Here is a 19,688-nt window from a genome sequence, read left to right as displayed (position 1 = left end):
GCTAAGCCTTGCCCAATGGCACCTGCCTCTTCCTGTCTTCCAGTGACTCTCATTGAGGAGTTGAGCTGTGCAGGCCCAGCCAAGGCCCTGAGAAAGCTGCATGGGAAGTGTCTAAGCCAGCTGCAGCCACTGCCCCAGACACTTCAAGCCTGGGCACTTCTGCAGCTAGATGGACCCCCGAGGCTGTGCAGGGCGGCCAGAACGCGCCTAGCCAGCGCGGCCAGGAACAAGCGCTTCCGGGAAAAGGTGATCAATTTTGGGGTCATCCACCTGACAATACAGTTGGCCAGATTGACAGGTCTCACTCCCAAGTTTTGTTTGGAGACGGGCTGAGTCTGGGTCACTGGAATGTTTGCAGTGTGCATGACCCAGCTGGGGGCCCGGGCTTGCCCTGCGGACGCAGTCCAATCCTGGTTTCTTTTCTCAGGCTCTGCTGTACTACACTAATGCCTTAAATGACAGTGACGCCAAGGTCCAGCAGGCGGCGTGCGTGGCTCTGCAGCAGCTTGGGGTGAGTCCCTTGTCCTCATGGGTGACAGGAGGCCACCAGTGTTGAGGGCCAAAAACACCAACAGCAGCCACGGTGGCAATAGTTTGAAATGCTTTCACTGGGACAAGGGATGGGAAGGTGGGGCTGTAAGAGGGTTTCCCCAACAGCAAGAGGACTACTAGTAACAGCCAGCTCTCAGACTCCAACAGCAGAGGTCTCCACACCAAGGCACTTTCTGCCCAGTTGGACGTGTTTGAACTATGACAAATTCTTGTGAGAAGAAGATAAAACATGGAGATGTAAAAGCTGTCTATCAACTTGGTCTTTGGCAGCAGTGGCCACTTTTGGCACATTTTCTTCTTGCTTGCAGGGATGTGTGCCTACTGAACGTTGGTATTAAACATGACTTTAAAGTGAGTCAAGGACTATGTGCCTACAAGCACGAGGGACCGAGTGGAATCCCCCGAACTCAATTAAAAAAAAAAAAAAAAGGCCAAGCGTGAAGGCACATACTGCAATTCCAGTAGAGGGGGCAGCAGGAGATCCTCGGGGCTCACTGGCCAGCTAGTCTTATTTGTCTTATTTGTCTTATTTGTGAGCTCCAGCCTAGGAGAGACCTTGTCTCAAAACACAGCGCAGATGGCACCTGTTCACTCTGGTTTTGTTCACTGTGTGTGGAGGTGTGTGTGTGGTGCTCATGTGTAATCTCTTCAGAGTCACACATAAATATATGTAGCTTTCATGCATTAAAAAAAAAAATCCAGGTGTGGTGGCACCCACATACCTGTGATCCAGGCCAGCCTGGGCCAAATGGTGAGACCCTATCTCAAAGAAGCCTAAAAGCCATTCTGAGAATTCACGATGTGAATAGGTTTGTAAAAAGCTATTCTGGGTTCCAGCTCATCGTTCTGGACTGGATGACACAGGGGCTTCAGGGCCTGTGAGCCCTGCCTTCCCCTCTCCCTCCCCTGCACTCTCTCCCCTGCACTCCTACGCTGGGAATCTGTCTGCATCATATAACCTTGTTACCCACTTGTGCATGGGAGCTGACTCAATGTAGAAGAAACCCACCAACATCACTTGCTCAGGGCTGTCCCAAAAGGTCCCCGGAGGTGCCTGCTGAGGCTCAGGTGCTGGGTGAAGGAGTCGAAGGTCTCATGGGAGCCCCAAGTGTGGCAATTAGACCCTGGTTCTCCAGGCAGAGGAGAGTTGCAGGTAGCAAGTCCCAGAAGGCAGCTGGGTTTGTTAGATGATGTCCCCAGACAAGCTGTTGGTGGCCTTGCTTGCAGGCCTGCACTGGGGTGTGGAAGGGATTTCCAAAAGCACTGCAGGGCCCGGAGTCCTCTGAGGACAGAGGAAGACCTGGGAGCCACGCTGGGTTTGGCACCGCAGGGATGACAATGAGGTTGCTGAAGCCTCCTTTCTCCTGACCTAACAGGGTATTGAAAGCTGTGAGCAGATTGTCAGTCTGTGTCAGTCTGACCTGGAGGCCGTGCGAGTTGCAGCGCGGGAAGCGACACTGTCATTTGGTAAAGTGCAGCCCAAGGGCCTGTGCGGCACAGTGGGGTCCTAGAGTTCTAGTGGAGATGGGGGAAGACTACCTCAGCTGTCAGTACGGGGCTGCCAGGGACCCTGCTATAGGCCACCCTATGCTTAGCAGCCCCTGGCCAGGGCTGGCTACCTTCACAGCAGGCTGGCAGCCAGGGTATAACTTTTTTGTACTTACTTTATGGCCCTTGGCAAATGGAGGGCAGGGGCAAAGCTATAGTGCCCAGATGTCCAGCACAAGAGGCTGTTATTGCTCAGACAGGGCAGGGGACTCTCTAGAGACACCAAGTTGGTGACAAGGTAGCGAGTGACACACACCTCTGTGTTCCAGGTGAGAAAGGCCGCCTGGCTTTCGAGAAGATGGACAAACTCCACTCGGAACAAGAGGCCTTCTGTCAGGAAGCGGACGTTGAAATCACAATTTTTTAAGATGCCGTGATCAACGAGCTCAAATCGGGCGTCTCTCTTCCTTGAGGCTGCTTAGCCTCCACAGTGCCCAGGATTTGGATGGAGCAGTCTAGCCACTCCCTTGCAAGCCTGGGCCGGTCAGGATAGTTACCTGAGCTTGGGGTTGGTGCCCAGCCCAGGGAGGAGAGTGGTGTCTTCACAGAGCAGGTGGAAGTGGTGTGTGGGGGCCCCCCGAGGCTGTGGCCTCCTACAGACGCCGCTTCTGCTTTCCTGGGGTTCAGTGCCAGGGCAGCCTACACTGCCTGAGGATCAAGGGGCCGGGGCAAGGTGAGGCTCCAGGACAGACACGCACGGAGTCCGAGCTCCCTGCACACCCGCAGCTGGGACAGAACTGGTCTGATAAGGCATGGCAGGCCCACCTCCAGTGCATGGCACCCTCCGGCCATTGGAGGGATACTCCAGCGTGAGTGGAGGCGAGGTTTTCCCTGCGGCGGCTATGGAGACGCACGATGGGTTTCCTACCTAAGTGGATAGAGCACTCCAAGCTCGGGGCTCTCAGGGCTGACTCGGTCACCCCACTCGGAGTCCCGTGGACCATGCGTGCTCACTTGGTATTTATTTGTTTCCTTCATGTCCATTTCCTGAAATCTCAATTAAAAGCCCTGTAGCGTATGGCCACCTTACTGCCTGAAGTAGATAATGTTGTGTCCGTAGAGCTATAACATGGGAGGGGTGGCCAGGGCCACAGGGCTCTCTGCAGGACCCCAGGACATTCTCCCTATATTTGATTATCAGACTCATGGTAGGCTGCCTTCCTGGTGGCACTTTGGGGACACCCCAGGCTTTTGTCAAGCCTTCACCCCACTGGTTATGTAACCAAAGTTACATAACAGTCACCTTCTCACACTAATGTTCTTGTGAGAATTCATTTTTTTACCTGAAGATTTCAGTTGAGTGGACACAGCACTTGACAGGTCTGTGGCCAGGGCCACCAGCGGGGACCACTTGCTGCACAAGCCAATTGTGAACCTGAGGGGTCCGGGGCTGTGCTTTCTGCAGTGACATCTATCACTGCACAAGTCTCCTTGTCAGTCACCATGGGGCCTTACATATTCAGTCTGGTACACGAATGGAAGGCACACTACTTTTGGGTCTCATATATCAGATGAGATTTATGGATGTCCTGAGACGTGAGGACCATGGTGTCCATCAGGCAGCCGGCCAAGGGTGGTTTGATGGTTGGAACAGGGGATTCCAATGACCTGTGAGTCTCAAGGTATCCAGGTTGCCAAAGGGGGAGTTCCTGAAAGGACACTATAGAGAACCCACATCTTTGCAGCAAAGGCAGGCTACACACAACATACAACCCACAGCACACTAACCCTATAGGTAGGGCAAGTGCCTGCCTCATGCTGGCCCGGCTCCATCAATAAAGAAAAGGCAAGCACATCACGCCTGTGTTCTTTAAAAACATTTATTGTTGCAACTAATGCAGACCCATTAGTGAGACAGCAAGTTGGAAATGGTGCAGTCAGACAGCTCTGTGAGGTCACAGAAGACCCTGAGACACCCCACACTCCTGCAAAGGTACTCTTCCAGGGCACAGTTTTTTGTTGGTTTTTATTTTTGTAAAAATGGTTTATTCTATGGCCATTTAGAGAGAGAGAGAGACAGAGAGAGAGAGAGAAAGACAAAGAGAGAGAGAGACAGAGCCCTGCTGAGTAAATGTTGACTTAAGGCATACAGCAGCTTGCTACCTCCAACAGGGGCGACAGGGCAGAGAGCGCCTGTTCTCCGGGAGAGCCACCTCTAAGGCTACTGTACACACCACACTACTCCAGACACAGCCCACTGCTAACTGCTCCCAGCCTGGACCCTGGCTGTGCCACCTCCTCAGGCTCTGCAGGCAAGGCTATCACTGTTCCCCAGTGGCTCTGTGCTGGCTTCTCTGGGTAAAAGGCAAAATGTGAAATGCTGGCACGAGGCAGCGGAGTTCCAGCTGCCTTCGCTTATTTTAAAAAGCCACCCAATGTGAAGGCTCGGTTCTTCCCCTCCCAGAAGAGTCATGAGCACCGTCATCCGTCTCTCCCAGGCCGGAGAGCTGCACACTTCTGGGTAAGGGGCCCTGGGGCCAGCAATGACAGCAGGCCGACTCTAAGGCTGTCATCCATACTGTTCCCAGGAGGTTGCTTCTCACAAGCTGCCTTGCTTCCAGTCCTGGCCTGCTCCAGGACAGCATGAACTTGGAATGGAGGGGCTGATCCAAGAGGTGGAAGAACCCTGCTTGCCTAAGTGTCCAGGGAATGAGGTGTGAGTGTGGAATGTCTGAGATCCAGCGGGGCATGGCGTGGCGTGGCGTGGAGTGGCAGGACGGAAGCCTGAAGTGTCCTGCCAGGAGTCAGGTGGCACCTGACTGGACAGCACTGCTCTCACTGAGTGGCGGTGGTTACTCAGCGACGGCCACTTCCGGTCAGAGCACGGGAGGTGCCTGTCAGTGAGCAGGCTTCTAAGTTTCCCATGTCAAGCACAAGGTGCCACCAGCACAGAACTGTGTATCTTCTAACTCACAGGGAAAGCAGAGGCCGGGAATGGGATCTAGAAGGTCGTGGGCAGAAAGCCCAGCCTCCACCCTGCACGTCGCAGGAGCAGCCACAGGGGCTCTGCGCATTACCACTGTCCTATGCTCCTGAAGGCTGCTCTTCACACCCTCCTGCTCCTGCTCCTGGCCCCAGCACTGGCCATACTGTGGCTCCTGTCAGTCCTGCACTCATGCCTCAACCCCAGGACTGACCTGACGGTCATGGGTGCAGGCAGACACGGTCAGTTTCAGGGCATGCTCACGCGGGGGCCACCTCCGGGCAAAGTGAATAAATAAGAGGAGGGCAGCCTCGGAGGTGGCCTCACCTCGAAAGCCGCACCCCGCTCTAATGCCTGCCCCTCCCTTGCACTCCTCATGATGGTGGGCTTGCTACTCGGGAAGGAAGCAGAGGGTAAAGCAGGAAGGGAGATGCATAGCCTGAAAAGGCAGCTCCATGTGATAAGCCTCCATCGCAGCTCACTCTTTGGGCCGCCATGGCCATTGTGGCCTGCAGCGCAGAGGCTGGCATGCAGGCTCTGCTGCTGGGCAGCGATTGCACAAAGGCATCCGCACTGGATGGAGCCACAGCGCCGGCCTCCCCACGGCCTCAGCCATACCAGCATGGAAGGCAGCGCGGTAAGCGCTCCATGGTGTTTTTTGAGTCCAGACTCTGAAAATCACCACTCAGGAAGTCTTTGCAGTCTGCAAAAATCCTCTATCTGATGCCTTCGAGAGCGTTCACTGGAACAGTGTTTCAGAGGGGGGTACAGGTCCTGCCGAGGGGCTTCCATGACACCAGGGCTCCTTTCTCCTTCACCAGTCTTGCTTGCACCTCAGTAGAGTGGCTTCCACACAGAGTAGTAATGACTTTCCAAATGAAATGGAAACCCCAGCACTTAGGCTGGCAGCCACCTCTGACCCCGAGGCAAGGCCCTCAGGGATTTACAGGGATAGGGTGGCAAGGGCTGGGCCATTTGCAAGATGGCACTCACAAAGAGGGAGGAGACCGAGAAGGATGGAACCGCGGGGGGGACACCTGAGCGAAGCAGAGCCGGGCTTGCTGTTCAGAGGCAGCCCATGTGGCTGCCCTCCTCACAACAGGATGGGGCTCCAGGGCACCTGCAAGCTCCGGGTGCACAGTGGGGGCTGCCCACGCCAGCAGGAACTTTACAGTCCTGCCCAGCGGGATCCTTCCACTGGAAATCAATAGAAATCATGAATCTGATCACATGCCAAAGGGCACGAGAGAAGCTCACCAGTGCCTAGCATCTTTTTTTTTTCTCCAGAAATAACAAAAACCTGCCTTTATAAATGTTAAAAACAACAATGTGTTGTAATTCTTTTTTTTTTTTTTTCCAAAAACAAATGAATCAGAGAAAGGGGAGGAGTGAGGTGAGAGCAAGAAGAGTATTTGGCATTTCCTCTACTTCTCCTGAACAGGTTAAGGCCCTGAGATTAGACTCTGTTCGTGGGACCAGGGGCTCCTTCAAAGCCCAGTGCACTAATACCCTCCTGGGGCTGGCCCTTCCAGTTCCAGAGCAGGCTTGCGAGTTGTTGTTCCCTCTACACCAGGTCAGACGCCGCAGACCGCATCCTAAGCTGGGCAGTGGCAGTGCCTCCCAGTCTGTCAGTGAAAACACACCCGGTAGCACAAGTACGCGCCGGTGGCCAGGAGCGTGGCCATGCACACATTGACCAGGAAGGGCTTCCAGTGACTTGGCCAATGTGCCTTGTGTTCCTCCTCAGTGGAGGACAGCTCTTCCTCGGTGGGGACAGACGCCTGAGCACTTTGAAGACCTCCACCCACCATCCGTCTCCTAACTTCAGTGTCTGGACTCATGCTGAGGAGAGAGGAAGAGACAGGTTGGTTACCTACCCTGAGTAGATGGAAAAGGAGACCATCTCTATGGAGGAAACCTGGAGAAATGAACCCTCCCCACCGAGCACAGAGCACCCTGCTTGTCTTCCAGCCCTGGAGGACCTTGGGCAGTAGCCATGGCCAGGGCTGGGTTTAATTCAAGTCAGTCTGCAGCCCACCAGTGTACACATGCTTTACCAGGAATGGGAAGTCCCGGCTCGAGGCAAACATGCACTCAGACCCACATCCCAGCTGCAGGAGACACATGGCTTCCCGTGCACTGCCGGCTCTGTACCTTCTGTCCACGCATGCTAGAATGAGGGCAGCCAGGCTACGGCTCTACACGCTGTGTGCAAAGCTCTGGTGGGTACTGCTGAGAGTTAGACTGTGTGCCCACACCTCAAAACTGCCCTCCAGGAAGGAGGCGGCCGACGCAGGAAATGGCTCACTCCTACTGGGGTCACCACAGTGCCACTTCCTGCAGGCACATCCTTTCTTTATCATCCCGGTTCTACCACTCGGTGCTTGTCCTTTCCCCACACGGAGGGTCTGCGGCACAGATTCTGGGCACATTCTAGTATTACCTAAGTATTCCACAGATATCAGTAGGGGCTCAACAATGCTTGTAGCAGGGTGAGTGAGCAAGCTGCCATCCCTGTTGGCGCTGAGCACATCACACACCACAAGGAGCACTGGAAACCCACTGGAACTGTCATTTCACAGGAACATCCAGGGCAGTGGGGGCTTGGCCGGGGAGCGGCAACACCATTGCTCATGCACGCAGAAGCACCTCAAAGTTTTCAATGCCTTCATGTGTTTCTGGACAGCAAGCCACTTCCTCTCACCCCACCCCCAACCCCAAGCCAGGCCCCCATCACCTGCTCACGCTGTGCATGGCACTTGACTGGGCTCTGCCTTCCTCTCTGGCCAGGCTGTCTTCATCCCCACAGGTCTCCTCGCTCACCCACTGGTGGCTGGAGAAGAGCTCCTTGCACTTCCCGTTGTGAGGCTCCAGTGTGCGTTTGGGTGGCCGGGGAGGTGGGGGCACGTGCTCGGGTGGAAGGTCTAGATCCTCCCGGGAGAGCTCCTTCCACTGATCCTTAGAGGAGAGCAACAGAGGCTCCATTGGTGCCTGTTCTGGGTCTGTCCTAGTGAGCGGCTGACTGCTCAGCAGCAGCTCTGGGCTCCTGGGTCCAGGCAAATATTTGGAAGGTAAATTTGGAGGTAGGGTCTCAGGTCGCCAGGCAGACCCTGGACTTCTGAGGTCAGGCCTACGCTTCCTCTCAGGGCTCTGTAGAGCATGCGGCGGGCAGAGTGAGCAGTTGTTTAATGACTGTAGCAATGTCATATACTAAGCGGAGCCATTGCCTTTGACCTCAACAGTATTGGACCTTAAACAATTTGAGTTTCTTTCACAGAGTAGAGTCTTGGTGAGCAAACACAGGCTCTGTGGTCTATCCTCAGCTAGGAACAGAGCTGAACACCAACATGTATTCTTGAAGCAGAGTGGCACTAACCTGCACTGACGAGTCGCCCATGATGAACTTGGCGCCCTCGATGACAGCCAGGTAGGAGAAGCGCAGCTGGTCGGCAGTCTGGATGAGCCCCATGCGGAACCTGCGCATCTCCAGCAGTACTTTCTTGATGTCCACGGAAGATGGGTCTTTCCTCTTGTCCATCTGCAAGCCAGGGACACTGGGTCAACCAGAGGAAAGCCACAGAGGGGTATGTAGTAGAGGGTCTCAAGGAAATGGTACAAAAATGCAGCAAACTTGGGACCGGTTGGGCCTGAGTGGAAAGAGCTTAGAAAAAAGACTCATGGGTGATCTAGGGTGCCCCAAGGGTGTTCTAGGGTACCCCGTGGATGTCTTAGCGTACCCCATGGGTGTTCTAGGGTGTCTCATGGGTGTTCTAGCATACCCCATGGGTGTTCCAGGGTACCCCGTGGGTGTTCTAGAGTCACCTGCTCTTGTGACAACTAGAAGAACCCCATGAACAAAGCTAGAAGGGGCTCAACCATCATCAATCCTTGGGTGTCCTCCAAGGAAGGAGGCTGGTGGACAATGACAGGGATGCTAGCCAACAGGGTGGGTTCAAGCGTGCTTCCTTTCTCCCTAGGCTTGCGAAGCCCTCCTCACCAGTAAGAGGCAGGTGTCAGCCAGACAGAAGGTCCCTGACCTCCCGATGCCGGCGCTGCAGTGGACCACAATGGGGCCATGCTCCAGGCTGAGTGAGCCTGACTCTCGGACTTTGAAAAGGAAATTGAGGAAAGAAGCCGGTGACTCGGGGACTCCAAAGTCAGGCCATGTGGTGTAGTGGAAATGCAGGATCTCTCGAGTCTCCTTGGTCTGAAAGAGACACTTGCTGTTAGGCTGGGCACATTATCCACACAGACCCCATGTGTGCACCAAGTCACTTCCTGCCCAGCCCTCCTCAGTGCATCCAGCTGGATCTGGCCACAGCCTTAAGCAGTGCACAATCCTCTTCCTTTCTGTTCCTTCTGTACTCACACATGTGGCCACAATCATTTCAGCTGGAAAGTCACCATGATGTCACTGGCCCCTTAGATATCAGAAAGGCTTCCTGTGTTTATGTGTGTGTGTGTTGGGAGACCAGGTCTGGGTGGATCAGGGAGAACACCGGGACGGATCCGACAAGTGTTACTTTTCAAGAAAAGTCTCCAAAGACAAGATTGCCAATAAGGTGGCTGCCACCCAGGTGCTACATCAGCTGAGACTCCAGAGGCCAGGCTGATGGTGAGTTTTCCACACCACCATTCACCTCATGGACCACACCCATTTCCATAGCTGTCCCACAGTGCCCCTGACTGAGCAAAAAGAATGGCCTCTGGTGCTGTTTCTCTACTGCTCTTTCCTAGATGGTCTGGTATTTTAAAAAACCTTTATGTATAAGCTATCTCACCAGCTCCATGGTCCAGACCTCAGAGGTCAGGGCCCCCAGGGCTGCAGAGAGGGCCAGCAGCCTGTGCCAGACAAAGACTGGGACACAGACACCTACGGCTTGACTTGCTGATACAAGCTGCTATCTTTCTGCGAAGTACAGGCGGTCCCTGCTGTGAGACAAACACACATCAAAGACATGGCCACCCCCTTCAGTATGGCCACTAGATCCAGGATGTTGTATGTGAGACCCTGCAGCTGCTCTGCCCACCTCACTGCAAAACCAAACACTACTTGTACTGGGTGCAAGGCAGGAGGTACCTCAAATACACTTTAAAACTGGTTTAGAGTAAAGTAGGCAAGAAGAGTTTTATTTTAACCCCCAAAGAGCATGGGGTCCTCTTACCACATTCCTCCTGCCTCCCATCCCTCTACAAGGACTCTGTTCTAGGGCCCAGAAAGGTGCTCAAGTTAAACCTTGAGCTGGCCTTGTGCCTACAATCCCAGCATTCTGGAGGCAGAGGACTGTAAATATGAAGGCAGCCTGGGCTATCAGTGAGACCTTATCTTAATACAAACAACTTCCTCCAAAAGTCCCAACCCCAAACAAGGCCTAAGCTCCCCTGTCCTCAAACAGACAAGTCTCTGGTGCTGCTCTGAATTGCCCCCCCCCCCCCAAGCAGGCGTTTTCCAGAGATTATCTGACATCACTTTTAAAGCCAGGCTGGCAAATACTGGAAAGCATAGGAAGCGCCTACCACACCCCTGCCAAGCCAGCCGCCAGCCGCGGTGAACCCAGAGCTTCAGGGAGCTCGTCCCAGGCTCCTCTAGGAGGCCCTGCCATGCTTCCAGCAACCTGAGAAAATTCTAGAATTAGTTCACTACAAGGAGGGAGCCCTAGGGAGGCCCAAGGATATGGGACTGTCCCCTGCACAGACCCAACCCTTTCCTAGGCCTAGAAAGCCTCAGTCCAGGAGGACTCCCTATCTCCCCCTGCTCAGGACCCCACACACCTCCTACCTCTCACCAGGACCTCGCAGAACTACCCTAGTCTCAAAGTAGAACAAACAAAGACACGGAGAGCTGTCCCTTGGCCCAATCCCAGCAGTGGGCAGAGTGGGTCAACAGTGGCTTCCACCATGCCGGGACTCATATGGCCTTGGTCACAGCTCTGTGCCGTGGGCAGCTCCCACTGCTCCTCCTCCTCTTAGTGCAGTGAGCAGCAGACAAGACGGCTGTCCCCACAACAAGTTTACCCAAGGCCTGGCTTCCAGTCCTCAGCTGCAGGACCCCTGGGCAGGGAGGGGAGCCCCCCTCCTTGCAGCAGTCCAGACAGTGAGGAAGCTGCAAGCTCTGTCAGTTCTCTTGCAGGCACCACTTCAGTCACCAAGTCCCACAGGCAGAGCAAAGCACTCTCAGCTAAGAAAGGGACTTTTCCCTTGGAACTGTGTTACGTGGTGTCAAGGGTGAGAGCCATGGGAGGTGCGTGTAACCTGTCTTTCACTGGTGCCTGGGCACTGCCTCCTACAACAGCTAGTTCTGTTCACCATGGAATGAAGCCATACTGTGCACAAGACTCATAATTCCCGGGAATGCCACAGCTGAAATTGGCACCCAAGGACTAAGATCAGAAGCAAGTCACAGTCTCCAGAGGAACTTCCCCCCTGCCATACTTACAGTCAGGTTTTCCAACTCCAACTGTCGTACTGTGTAATATGACTTGACATCTTCAGAGATTAGTGTCAACTTCAAACCTGTGTCATCAAAGACCATCTCCTTTTCTTCTTGCTGTGGCCAATACTGGGCACATTTTAACTGGGGGAAGAAGAGCTCTGGTTACTCTGAGCACCTGCTACATGAGACAGGAGGCTTGCAAGGCAAGGCTGTCTTCTAGCTTTCTGACAACTCCCAGGTGGGGGTCTCCCGGACACTACAGCTTTCACCCTAGGAAAACTAGAGCTGGCTGGAACCCTGATCCCTGTAGCTTTGGGGCAGGGTTTACACTTCTCACCCAGCAACGTGTCACAGTGGGCTCTGGTCCTTGCTGCGAGGTAAAAACCACACTACACAGAAGCAGTGTCCCTCACAGATGCCTTCAGTAGGATCTCAGGATGCCCAGAGCCCCCTGAGGAACACACGGGCAACAGGGCGGGAGGCTAGAGCCCTGTCAGGCTGAGGGCCGTGGAAGACAGCACGCAGGTGCAGCTCATTGGAGCATTCTGATTTGGTTCAGTTCAGTTCCCGGAGTTCTATTTTGCTAATATCAAACACCACTGATGATCTGGATTCAAATACTCATTATAGCTTTTGATGAACCAAAATATCTGGGCTGGATTTAGGAAAAAAGATCAGGCTGGGATTCAGTCACACAGGTCCTGTGAGCTCAGGTACCCTTCCTGCTGCAGAGAGCTGTTCTGGGTCTCCAAGGCAGAGACTCAGAGACCTTCATCCTCCCGGGGAAGTGAAGTAAGCTACTCTCTGGTATACAACACACAGAATTCACCTGCCTGACCTGTTCCAGGGCTGGCCCAGACTACTGGGAGCTCCTGCCCTCTAGGGTGGGTGGATGGGGAGAACACAGAGGGGAGACACTGAGAAGACATACAACCTGGGGACTCAGTGGAGGGAGAAGCTCAAGCTAACCAAGCAAAGAGGTCAACGGAAGCTCTCTGGAGAGAACATTTTGACAGGACAGTGTCTCAAGGGAAAGTAGGAGACAGGGCAAGGATGGCCAGAGCATGGTGGGGCTGTGGCAACCGGGGACCTGAGATGTCACCTCATGAGGGGCTAGGAGGGACTGAGGCCGAAGACAGAATTGCAAAGGCTGTTGCTGTTACTCTTCTGGGCTCCAAAGCCGCTCTCCACAAAACCAATGCAAAAGACAGAAAGCAGCGAAGGAGGCAAGAGCTTTCCCTACCCAAGGAGCAGGAACCTTCTAATCCCAGGACAGAAGCTACGTGGGCTTTCTCAAGAGCCATTTCAAGGTCTTGGCCTGCTCAACCCAAGCCTCCTCCTACCTTTAAGGACCAGCTGCCAGAGAGGAGCTCCCCGAGTAGGGCCGATCTGTGAGCATGGGAGCAGGTCTCTACATCAGAACGCAGAGGCAATATGCCAGTGAACGTTGCATGGAGAGACTTGAATGGGTCACTCATTCCCAGTAAGACCCGAGGCTACATGCCAGGGTGGGCATTCACCATGAGCTGGGGGAATGCCACAGGGCTGTCAGTTCAGAAGAGGGAATGGGGGTTCTTGCCTCAGGGACAGGGTAGACAGGCTCTGACCTTCACTTCCACAGCAGAAGCCTAGAACAAGCCTGACAGATCTCTCATCTAGGCAAAATGTACAATTTCAGAGGCATTCTGGCACACAGCCAAATGTCCATCAAACAACATTTAATTAGATGTCTATAGGACCATGCTTGGCTCTGTCAGTTCCCGTAAAAATTTCTGCTTTAAACACAAAACAAACAAGAGAGCACATAACGCCTGCTTCCAGTCAGTTGATGGCACCCACACGGCCCTGAGCGGAAGTCTAACTCTTACTGGAATATGAGCAGGCCCTGCCGGCTGGGACTGACACCAAGGCCCTTTGGCCAGTCTCAGACAGAAGATGGCAATGCCAGTGTGCTGGCCTTCTGAGTTTAATAGCCATTTCAACCATGATGTACACACGTCCTTCCAAAACAAAGAGCCAGGCAGTCTCAGGAGATCCTGGGACAGCCCTGAGTGGAGAATAGTGCCAGAGGACCACTGCCATGAGAAAGTAACCAGCCCACTGGCTCTGCTTCCAATGGAACACAGGACTCCTCACCAAGGTGGCCATAGTGGATCTATTTATGATCAGCCCAGGGTACCAAAAGCCAGACCCGGTGGTACTCACGCAACAACAGAGTAGGCACCATTCCTTACAGTGTGACAATACCTACTAATCCAAACTGTGCTAACTACAAGGGGCCATCAGGACCCTGGCCATCAGGACCACTTACATATTTAAGTATACACATGTACGTGTATCCTTATACACACACACACACACACACTAAACCATACCACACCCGGTGACTTTTTTTATGTGTATGGGTGTTCTGTCTGCACATATATCTGTGTACCATGTGCATGCCTGGTGTCCACTGAGGTTGCTCGATCCCTTGGAACGTGAATTATAGGGGGCTATGAGCCTTTGTGTGGGAATGGAATTTAGGTTCTTTGCAAGAGCAATAAACACTCTTAGCCACTGAGTTATCTCTTTCCTCATATCTGATGATTTCTTGTTTATTTATTTAATATACATGAGGGCTCTATCTTCAGACACACCAGAAGAGGGCATCAGATCCCATTATAGATGGCTATGAGCCATCATGTGGTTGCTGGGATTTGAACTCAGGACCTCTGGAAGAGCAGTCAGTGCTCTTACCCGCTGAGCCATCTCTCCAGCTCAAGATGATTTCTTAGTAGTAGGGTGATTTAAAATTCTACTTTCTGGTTTTGTCAACTGACCACACCGGCAGGCTCTGTACCTGCTACTACCATGTTCTACAGAAGTGGAAAGTGGAAATCAGGCAACAATATGACATCAAGCAGCCTCAAGGAAACTAGCAGGAGTGCCCGGGCCCATGCGCTCTGCGGGTGGGTGCAGCTTGCGGGGGATACCTTTCCTCACTCGGATGTGTGTGACTGGCCACTGTCTCTGGAATTGATGGATGCCTTCTCTGGAAACCTCATGTTCTTGAGAGCACAAGGAAAGCAGGGCAGGCAGCTGTCCCAGCTGAGCAGCAGACAGCACAACATCTACACCTGGCCAGGCTGAACGGAACATCCTGTTCTCCACTCCTGGCTATGGCTGCTGTTACTCCCAACGATCCTCAGCTGAGCTTTTCCAGGGGCTTCAGCCTCTGCAGCTGGGGAGGCTGTAAGTGCCAACCAAGTGCAGAGGGAAGAGACTGCTGGCTCTGCCCATGCTAGTCATGGGCAGCACTGAGAACCAATCTTCAGTGTCACCACAGGAATAAGAGGGAAGGGACAGGAAGGCTGGCTGTTTGATGAAGCCTAAATCTGAAAGAGTGTCACCATGACTCAGATCTCTGGCCCAAATGACAGGAAGGAGACAAAAGGAGGCCTATCCAGGATACAGTTTGAGGAGTGAGAGACAGGTCTAGGTCCAGCCACTCAGAGTCTCAGGCCCTATCAATGACTACCCTTAGAGGTGAGGCTGTGGTAAGACTTGAGTGACACAGACCACCTTGGACAGAAACATCAGGCTGAGAGGCAAGGGTGGCTGAAAGGACAGAGCCTGAACACAAGTCCCAAAGTCATCTCACCACCAATGTCTCCCCCAGCTCTGTAGGATTACCTCTGCCATCGAGAGGCACAGTCTGACCAGTCAAAGGTGGGCTTGGTTAAGATACACCAAAGGCTGCTTTTAGAAAAAAAAAAAAACAACTGTTTACCCAGTTCCACAAACACAGGCAGTACCAAGAAAACAGAGGCAGCAAGAGCCTGGCCTGGGGCATCTCTTTCTCCCTAGTGTGGTCTGTAATAAAAGTGTATTTATGTAATGCTTTTACACACATTGTGCCGTGTAAAGGAGTTAGACAATGGAAACTCACAACGGAAACTCAGGGGAGCTTTAAGAACTGGGTGTATGTAGATGGCAGCAGCAAGGATCTCTGGCGAGAACTTACCGAGCCTTTCTCCATGATGCGGTTGAGCATGACCACGCCCCTGCTCTTCTGCTCCCACACCATCTCCCAGAAGTGCCCACATGTGTTTGGTAAAGGGCCCTGTAAACACACAAGATACACACTGTACAACACTGGACACACAAGCACACCACACAGTCAGTCAGTGACAATGTTCATAGGTGTAGGCAGAGTAGCCCACCAAGGCTGCGTGCCCCACCGTCAGTCACCCAGTCCCACATCCCATCATGTGCTGAAGGATCATTTCCGCACCTCGGTGCAGGCTGTCCCTGGATCTAAGCTGACGGCCGAGGGGCTTTACTAGGCTTCTCGTCTAGGAGCAGATGAGTCCAGGACACAGCTCCTATGTGGGCGAGAGGCAGCACGGGCAGGACCAACACTGTGCTCTGGCCCTAGACCCTGCTTTTAAAATCTGTCACCGTCTAACTTTAGGCAAGTCACTCCATCTCTCTGAGCTTTCTTTACACATAGCCCACTTGATTAAAAAACAGCACCCGTTCTCAAGGCTGCATAAATAACAGTGGTGCTGTATGTGAAGGACTCAGCATAGCACCGAGAATGGAACAAGCACCCAGTACAGAATGAGCCTCTCTTCTTACTAGTACTGGCGAGTCTAAGTGTGGACAGCCCTTAGAGCTGGACCAAGGAACGTGCAAGAGACGTGGCCCACAAATGGTCTCAGAGGTAGCGAAGGGGCTCTTAAGACCTGGGTATGACCGGTGCCTGCAGAGCAGAAAACCTACCTAGTGATGGTGGGTGCTGATGGATGACTGTCAAGTGCTGGGAGTGCTTTAATTGTGAGCCTCATGACATGCTACAGGAGAACATCCATACCAGGGCTAGTTACATCTTTGGGTGGGAAGTCTCCATTCTCCCCTATTTCCCTCCAAGCCATTGCCCTTAGATCTCAGCACACTCCCTTCCTTGTGCCAGCACTTGGCATCTTCTCATTCTTCCCTGAGTGTGGTCTGCAAGTGTGAGGCAAGGGCTCTAACAAAAGCATCACACAGGTGACTCTCCCTCAGGTAAGAGAGCTAGCTTTGTGCAGCAGGACACCAGGTACCTGATGGCCACCCGGGTCCTTCATCCTCTGTGCTACACAAGGATCCAAACTCTCAACCCCCCCATGGATGCAGCTCTCCGTGTTCTGTAACTTACTAGTCACATCCCTGCTCCCAAGTACCACCCAGCTCACAGTGACCTGGCTATGCTTTGTGATGGAGGTGAAGTACAGCCCTACATCCTCCACTCTTCCCAGCCTCCAATTTGTACAAGATGAGGCTACGATGTGGTTTCTATAACGAACAATACTGAATGAAATGAAGAGTTCTTTATTTGTGGCGTGGAAATAGTCCGGGTCTCCCTGTCGGAGACGCTCCTTTGGGGTCAGACTGTTTGCATTCTTGTCTGGAACACGGATGTAGAAGCCACTTATGAATGCTCATGGTACAGCCGTACACAGCAGAGTATCACAGGTCTCACAAAATGGCCAGGGCCCAGGGTCAGGTAGTGGGTAGAGTAATGCTTTAGTTTCTCTATTTCTCAGTTAGCACTGTTTTTGTTTGTTTGTTTGTTTGAAATACTGGGGACTGGACCCAGAACCTTGCGTGACTGGCAAGTGCTCTGTCACTAAGCTCCATCCAACCCCATCTCCTCAATGGCAATGCTAACTGCTCATCTGACTCATTTGGCATCACATACCCTACAATGGGACAAGAGCCATATCAAGTCTCTCTGAGCACAGCTACAGATGAACGGTTGAAGCCAAGAATGCTAACTTCTCTGCACAGAATCTCAAGGTTACTGTACCTCAGCTTCTCAGAAGGAGGCCCCACCCGCCTAAGGAACCTGCAGCTGCCCAGGAAAACACAAAGGTGCTGAGAGGACCCTGGCTGAGACCTAGGGAGGTTGGCCCTGCATCCACAGGACCGCAAGCAGCCACTGATACTGTACACACTGACTGGGGGCTTCTGGGCTGCTTCTTGTCACGCAAACTGACTTAGGACAAAAGGGAGAAGGGCTGTCTGTGACGGAGGAGTGCCAGATCCGATCTCTGGCCTCATTAGGACTTGATTTCCAAAAGCAGGCAAAAACGTCACGTTCAAACTCCCTACAGCCCACGCCGTGTGATATGGGATCCCAAAGGGAGAACAGGAAAACAACACAGGGCCACGGAGACCGCATTGCAGGCCACAGGCTAAGACTAGAACATTACTGAAAATAAGCTTTTATCCTCTTCCCAGACATCCACAGCCTTCTGGCACACACTGTGGAGTGTGTTACAGGACGTCTATCACACTTTCTCAGAAGGAAGCCCAGAGCTGTGGGATTTTTAAGTCATCTTCTAACAAGGCCCAGAGGAACACTGAATAGCCCTTGGGACAGAGGTGCCTAGACAACCAAGGACTAGCTAGCCCTCTTAGTCGCTGCCAGAAGCATTCGATGCTGAGGCTCATGCCTCTGTGGACCCAATGTCTAGGGTCTTCTCCTGCCCATCAAGAGACCACTGGCAGCTCAGTGTGTCGTCTCACAGTGCTGTGCTCAGAGTCTGAAGTAGGGTGTTGCCTTTCTTGCTCCTGTGCTGACTGATGAGAAGCCTAAACTTCTCACGGACACGATGATCCTATCTGATGTGAACACAACAGCTCTCAAGTTCTTCAGGTGACATGAAAAAATCGTTTAGACAGACAGCCTGTTACCTGGGTGAGAATATAGCTCCTCTGGGCTTCTTCCATTTTTATCAAGCTGGCATTGATATAGTCATTATCTTCCTGGTGCAATTTAATCCGACTGTGGTCAACTGAAAGAAAAGCAGAGCTAGGTTAACCGTGAGAGCCAAGACCTATATTCTACAGGAAAGCAGAGAGAGGGACCCAGGGGCATGCACACTGCTGGGGCCTCACTGTTAGGATGACATCAGTCACCTGTGGGGTCAGCCCTGAACACAGAAATACCACATTCTATAGCACCAGCATCAGCCCCAGGCCACACCCTCCTGGGGCCAACTTTGGTGTCTTAGTAAGTTTGAGTCCAGCCTAGGGACACTGCAACTGTCTGCCCCCATCCAGGAGAGCTGGTGGATGTCTTGGGGCCCCAGGCAGTGGGGAAGAGGCAGAGTTTCATGCGGTCGGTCACAGTGCTGTCCTTAAGCTCCAGCCAGGGCTCCCAAGCAGAATCCACACGGGGGTTCCCTATGCTCCTTTGCTATCACAATCAGGCCCGATGCCCTCAGCCAAGGCCAGCTAAGATGAAAACAGCAGGTGCTGGGGTGAGGTCAGCCACCCTTCACTTGAGGACCTCAAGGACACTTCAAATGGCCTCCTAACACGGTCTCAGACCTCGACCTTCCTTTATCAAACGCATACCCGAGGGAGCACTTGGCTTCAGCTCCACACACTCCTATAAGTGGAGTGTGACTCCCATATCCTGTCAGCCAGAGCCACCAGCATGGCACAGGCTGTGTTCTAATCCTAGCGCCATTTTAGAGCCTAGGAACCAGATCGGCAGCCATGCAGATCTAAGTAGCCACAACCCTGTTGAGGAGTAACGTCCACAGACCTTGAGGGGAGTCAATACACCTGGGAACTAACGATAGACCCAGGTCCTGAGGCCCAGTTCTGGCTTTTCTTGCTTTCCACGCTTTCTACACGTCCACTTACTCACTCTGAATGTGTTTCTAGACTATAAGCCAGTTAGAAGGCATAGGCTTATTAGACCAGTGGGCACTGCCAGTCCTAAGCACTGAAAGCCAAGGGCAGGCTGGCTCTACACATCTGGCGGAATGGCGTGAGTACCTGTGAATACCATTGCTGCCGAGTCATGCAGAAGAGGCTGTCCACTAAGCCCATGTCAGGCCACTTCGAGGGAGGAAAGTGACTCACCACAACACAGAGCTAAAAGGAAGGACCCTGAGCCACCACCGTTTCCAGAAACTGGAGCTTTAGTGCCTTCTGCAACAGTGAAAGTGAGCTATGACAGTGTCTCCTGTGCTTATGATGGAGACCATGAGGTCAGGACTCTACCCAGCCCTGGACAACGACAGGCTGCCGCTGGGAAGTGTAAGTGGGGCAGTTGGAACAGTGGGTACTTACAAGGGCTGACATCTCGGTACCTGTTCCGGTTTTTGTTCTTAGGAAGCTTCGCGACTTTGCATGGGAAGTCGCTGGCTTCATGTCGAATGTCCTACAAAGAAGAATAAAGAGTTCTCT

The 19,688-nt window shown here is 53.0% G+C and overlaps 2 protein-coding genes across 11 annotated transcripts in view; one reads left to right on the top strand and one right to left on the bottom strand.

The window, feature by feature from the left end:
* The window catches only part of Ripor3 (RIPOR family member 3), a 70,729-nt gene extending 67,600 nt beyond the window's left edge, over positions 1-3,129 (top strand). For 4 of the 9 annotated variants that reach the window (XM_006500139.3, XM_006500137.1, XM_006500138.1 and 1 more), the window contains 4 exons: positions 44-246; positions 428-511; positions 1,929-2,019; positions 2,370-3,129. In XM_006500139.3, the coding sequence (XP_006500202.1) occupies positions 44-246; positions 428-511; positions 1,929-2,019; positions 2,370-2,467 (476 nt within the window). In that variant the 3' untranslated portion in view covers positions 2,468-3,129. Of the gene's footprint in view, positions 1-43; positions 247-427; positions 512-1,928; positions 2,020-2,369 lie in introns of those variants that run through there. The other 5 variants (NR_156115.1, NM_001080708.3, XR_866340.1 and 2 more) reach the window with 3 other exon arrangements.
* Positions 3,130-3,904: 775 nt separating this feature from the next.
* The window catches only part of Ptpn1 (protein tyrosine phosphatase, non-receptor type 1), a 48,636-nt gene continuing 32,852 nt past the window's right edge, over positions 3,905-19,688 (bottom strand). For both annotated transcript variants that reach the window (XM_006498981.4, NM_011201.3), the window contains 8 exons: positions 19,572-19,662; positions 18,180-18,280; positions 15,463-15,561; positions 11,460-11,597; positions 9,021-9,230; positions 8,400-8,561; positions 7,761-7,981; positions 3,905-6,865 (listed from right to left, as the gene is read on the bottom strand). In XM_006498981.4, coding sequence (XP_006499044.1) covers positions 6,652-6,865; positions 7,761-7,981; positions 8,400-8,561; positions 9,021-9,230; positions 11,460-11,597; positions 15,463-15,561; positions 18,180-18,215 — 1,080 coding nt within the window. In that variant the 5' untranslated portion in view covers positions 18,216-18,280; positions 19,572-19,662 and the 3' untranslated portion in view covers positions 3,905-6,651. The remainder of the gene's footprint in view (positions 6,866-7,760; positions 7,982-8,399; positions 8,562-9,020; positions 9,231-11,459; positions 11,598-15,462; positions 15,562-18,179; positions 18,281-19,571; positions 19,663-19,688) is intronic.

The sequence above is a fragment of the Mus musculus genome, chromosome 2 (assembly GCF_000001635.26).
Source record: "Mus musculus strain C57BL/6J chromosome 2, GRCm38.p6 C57BL/6J".
NCBI lineage: Eukaryota > Metazoa > Chordata > Mammalia > Rodentia > Muridae > Mus > Mus musculus.
Note: the sequence above shows the minus strand (reverse complement) of the source record. Positions and strands in the feature narration are given on the sequence as shown.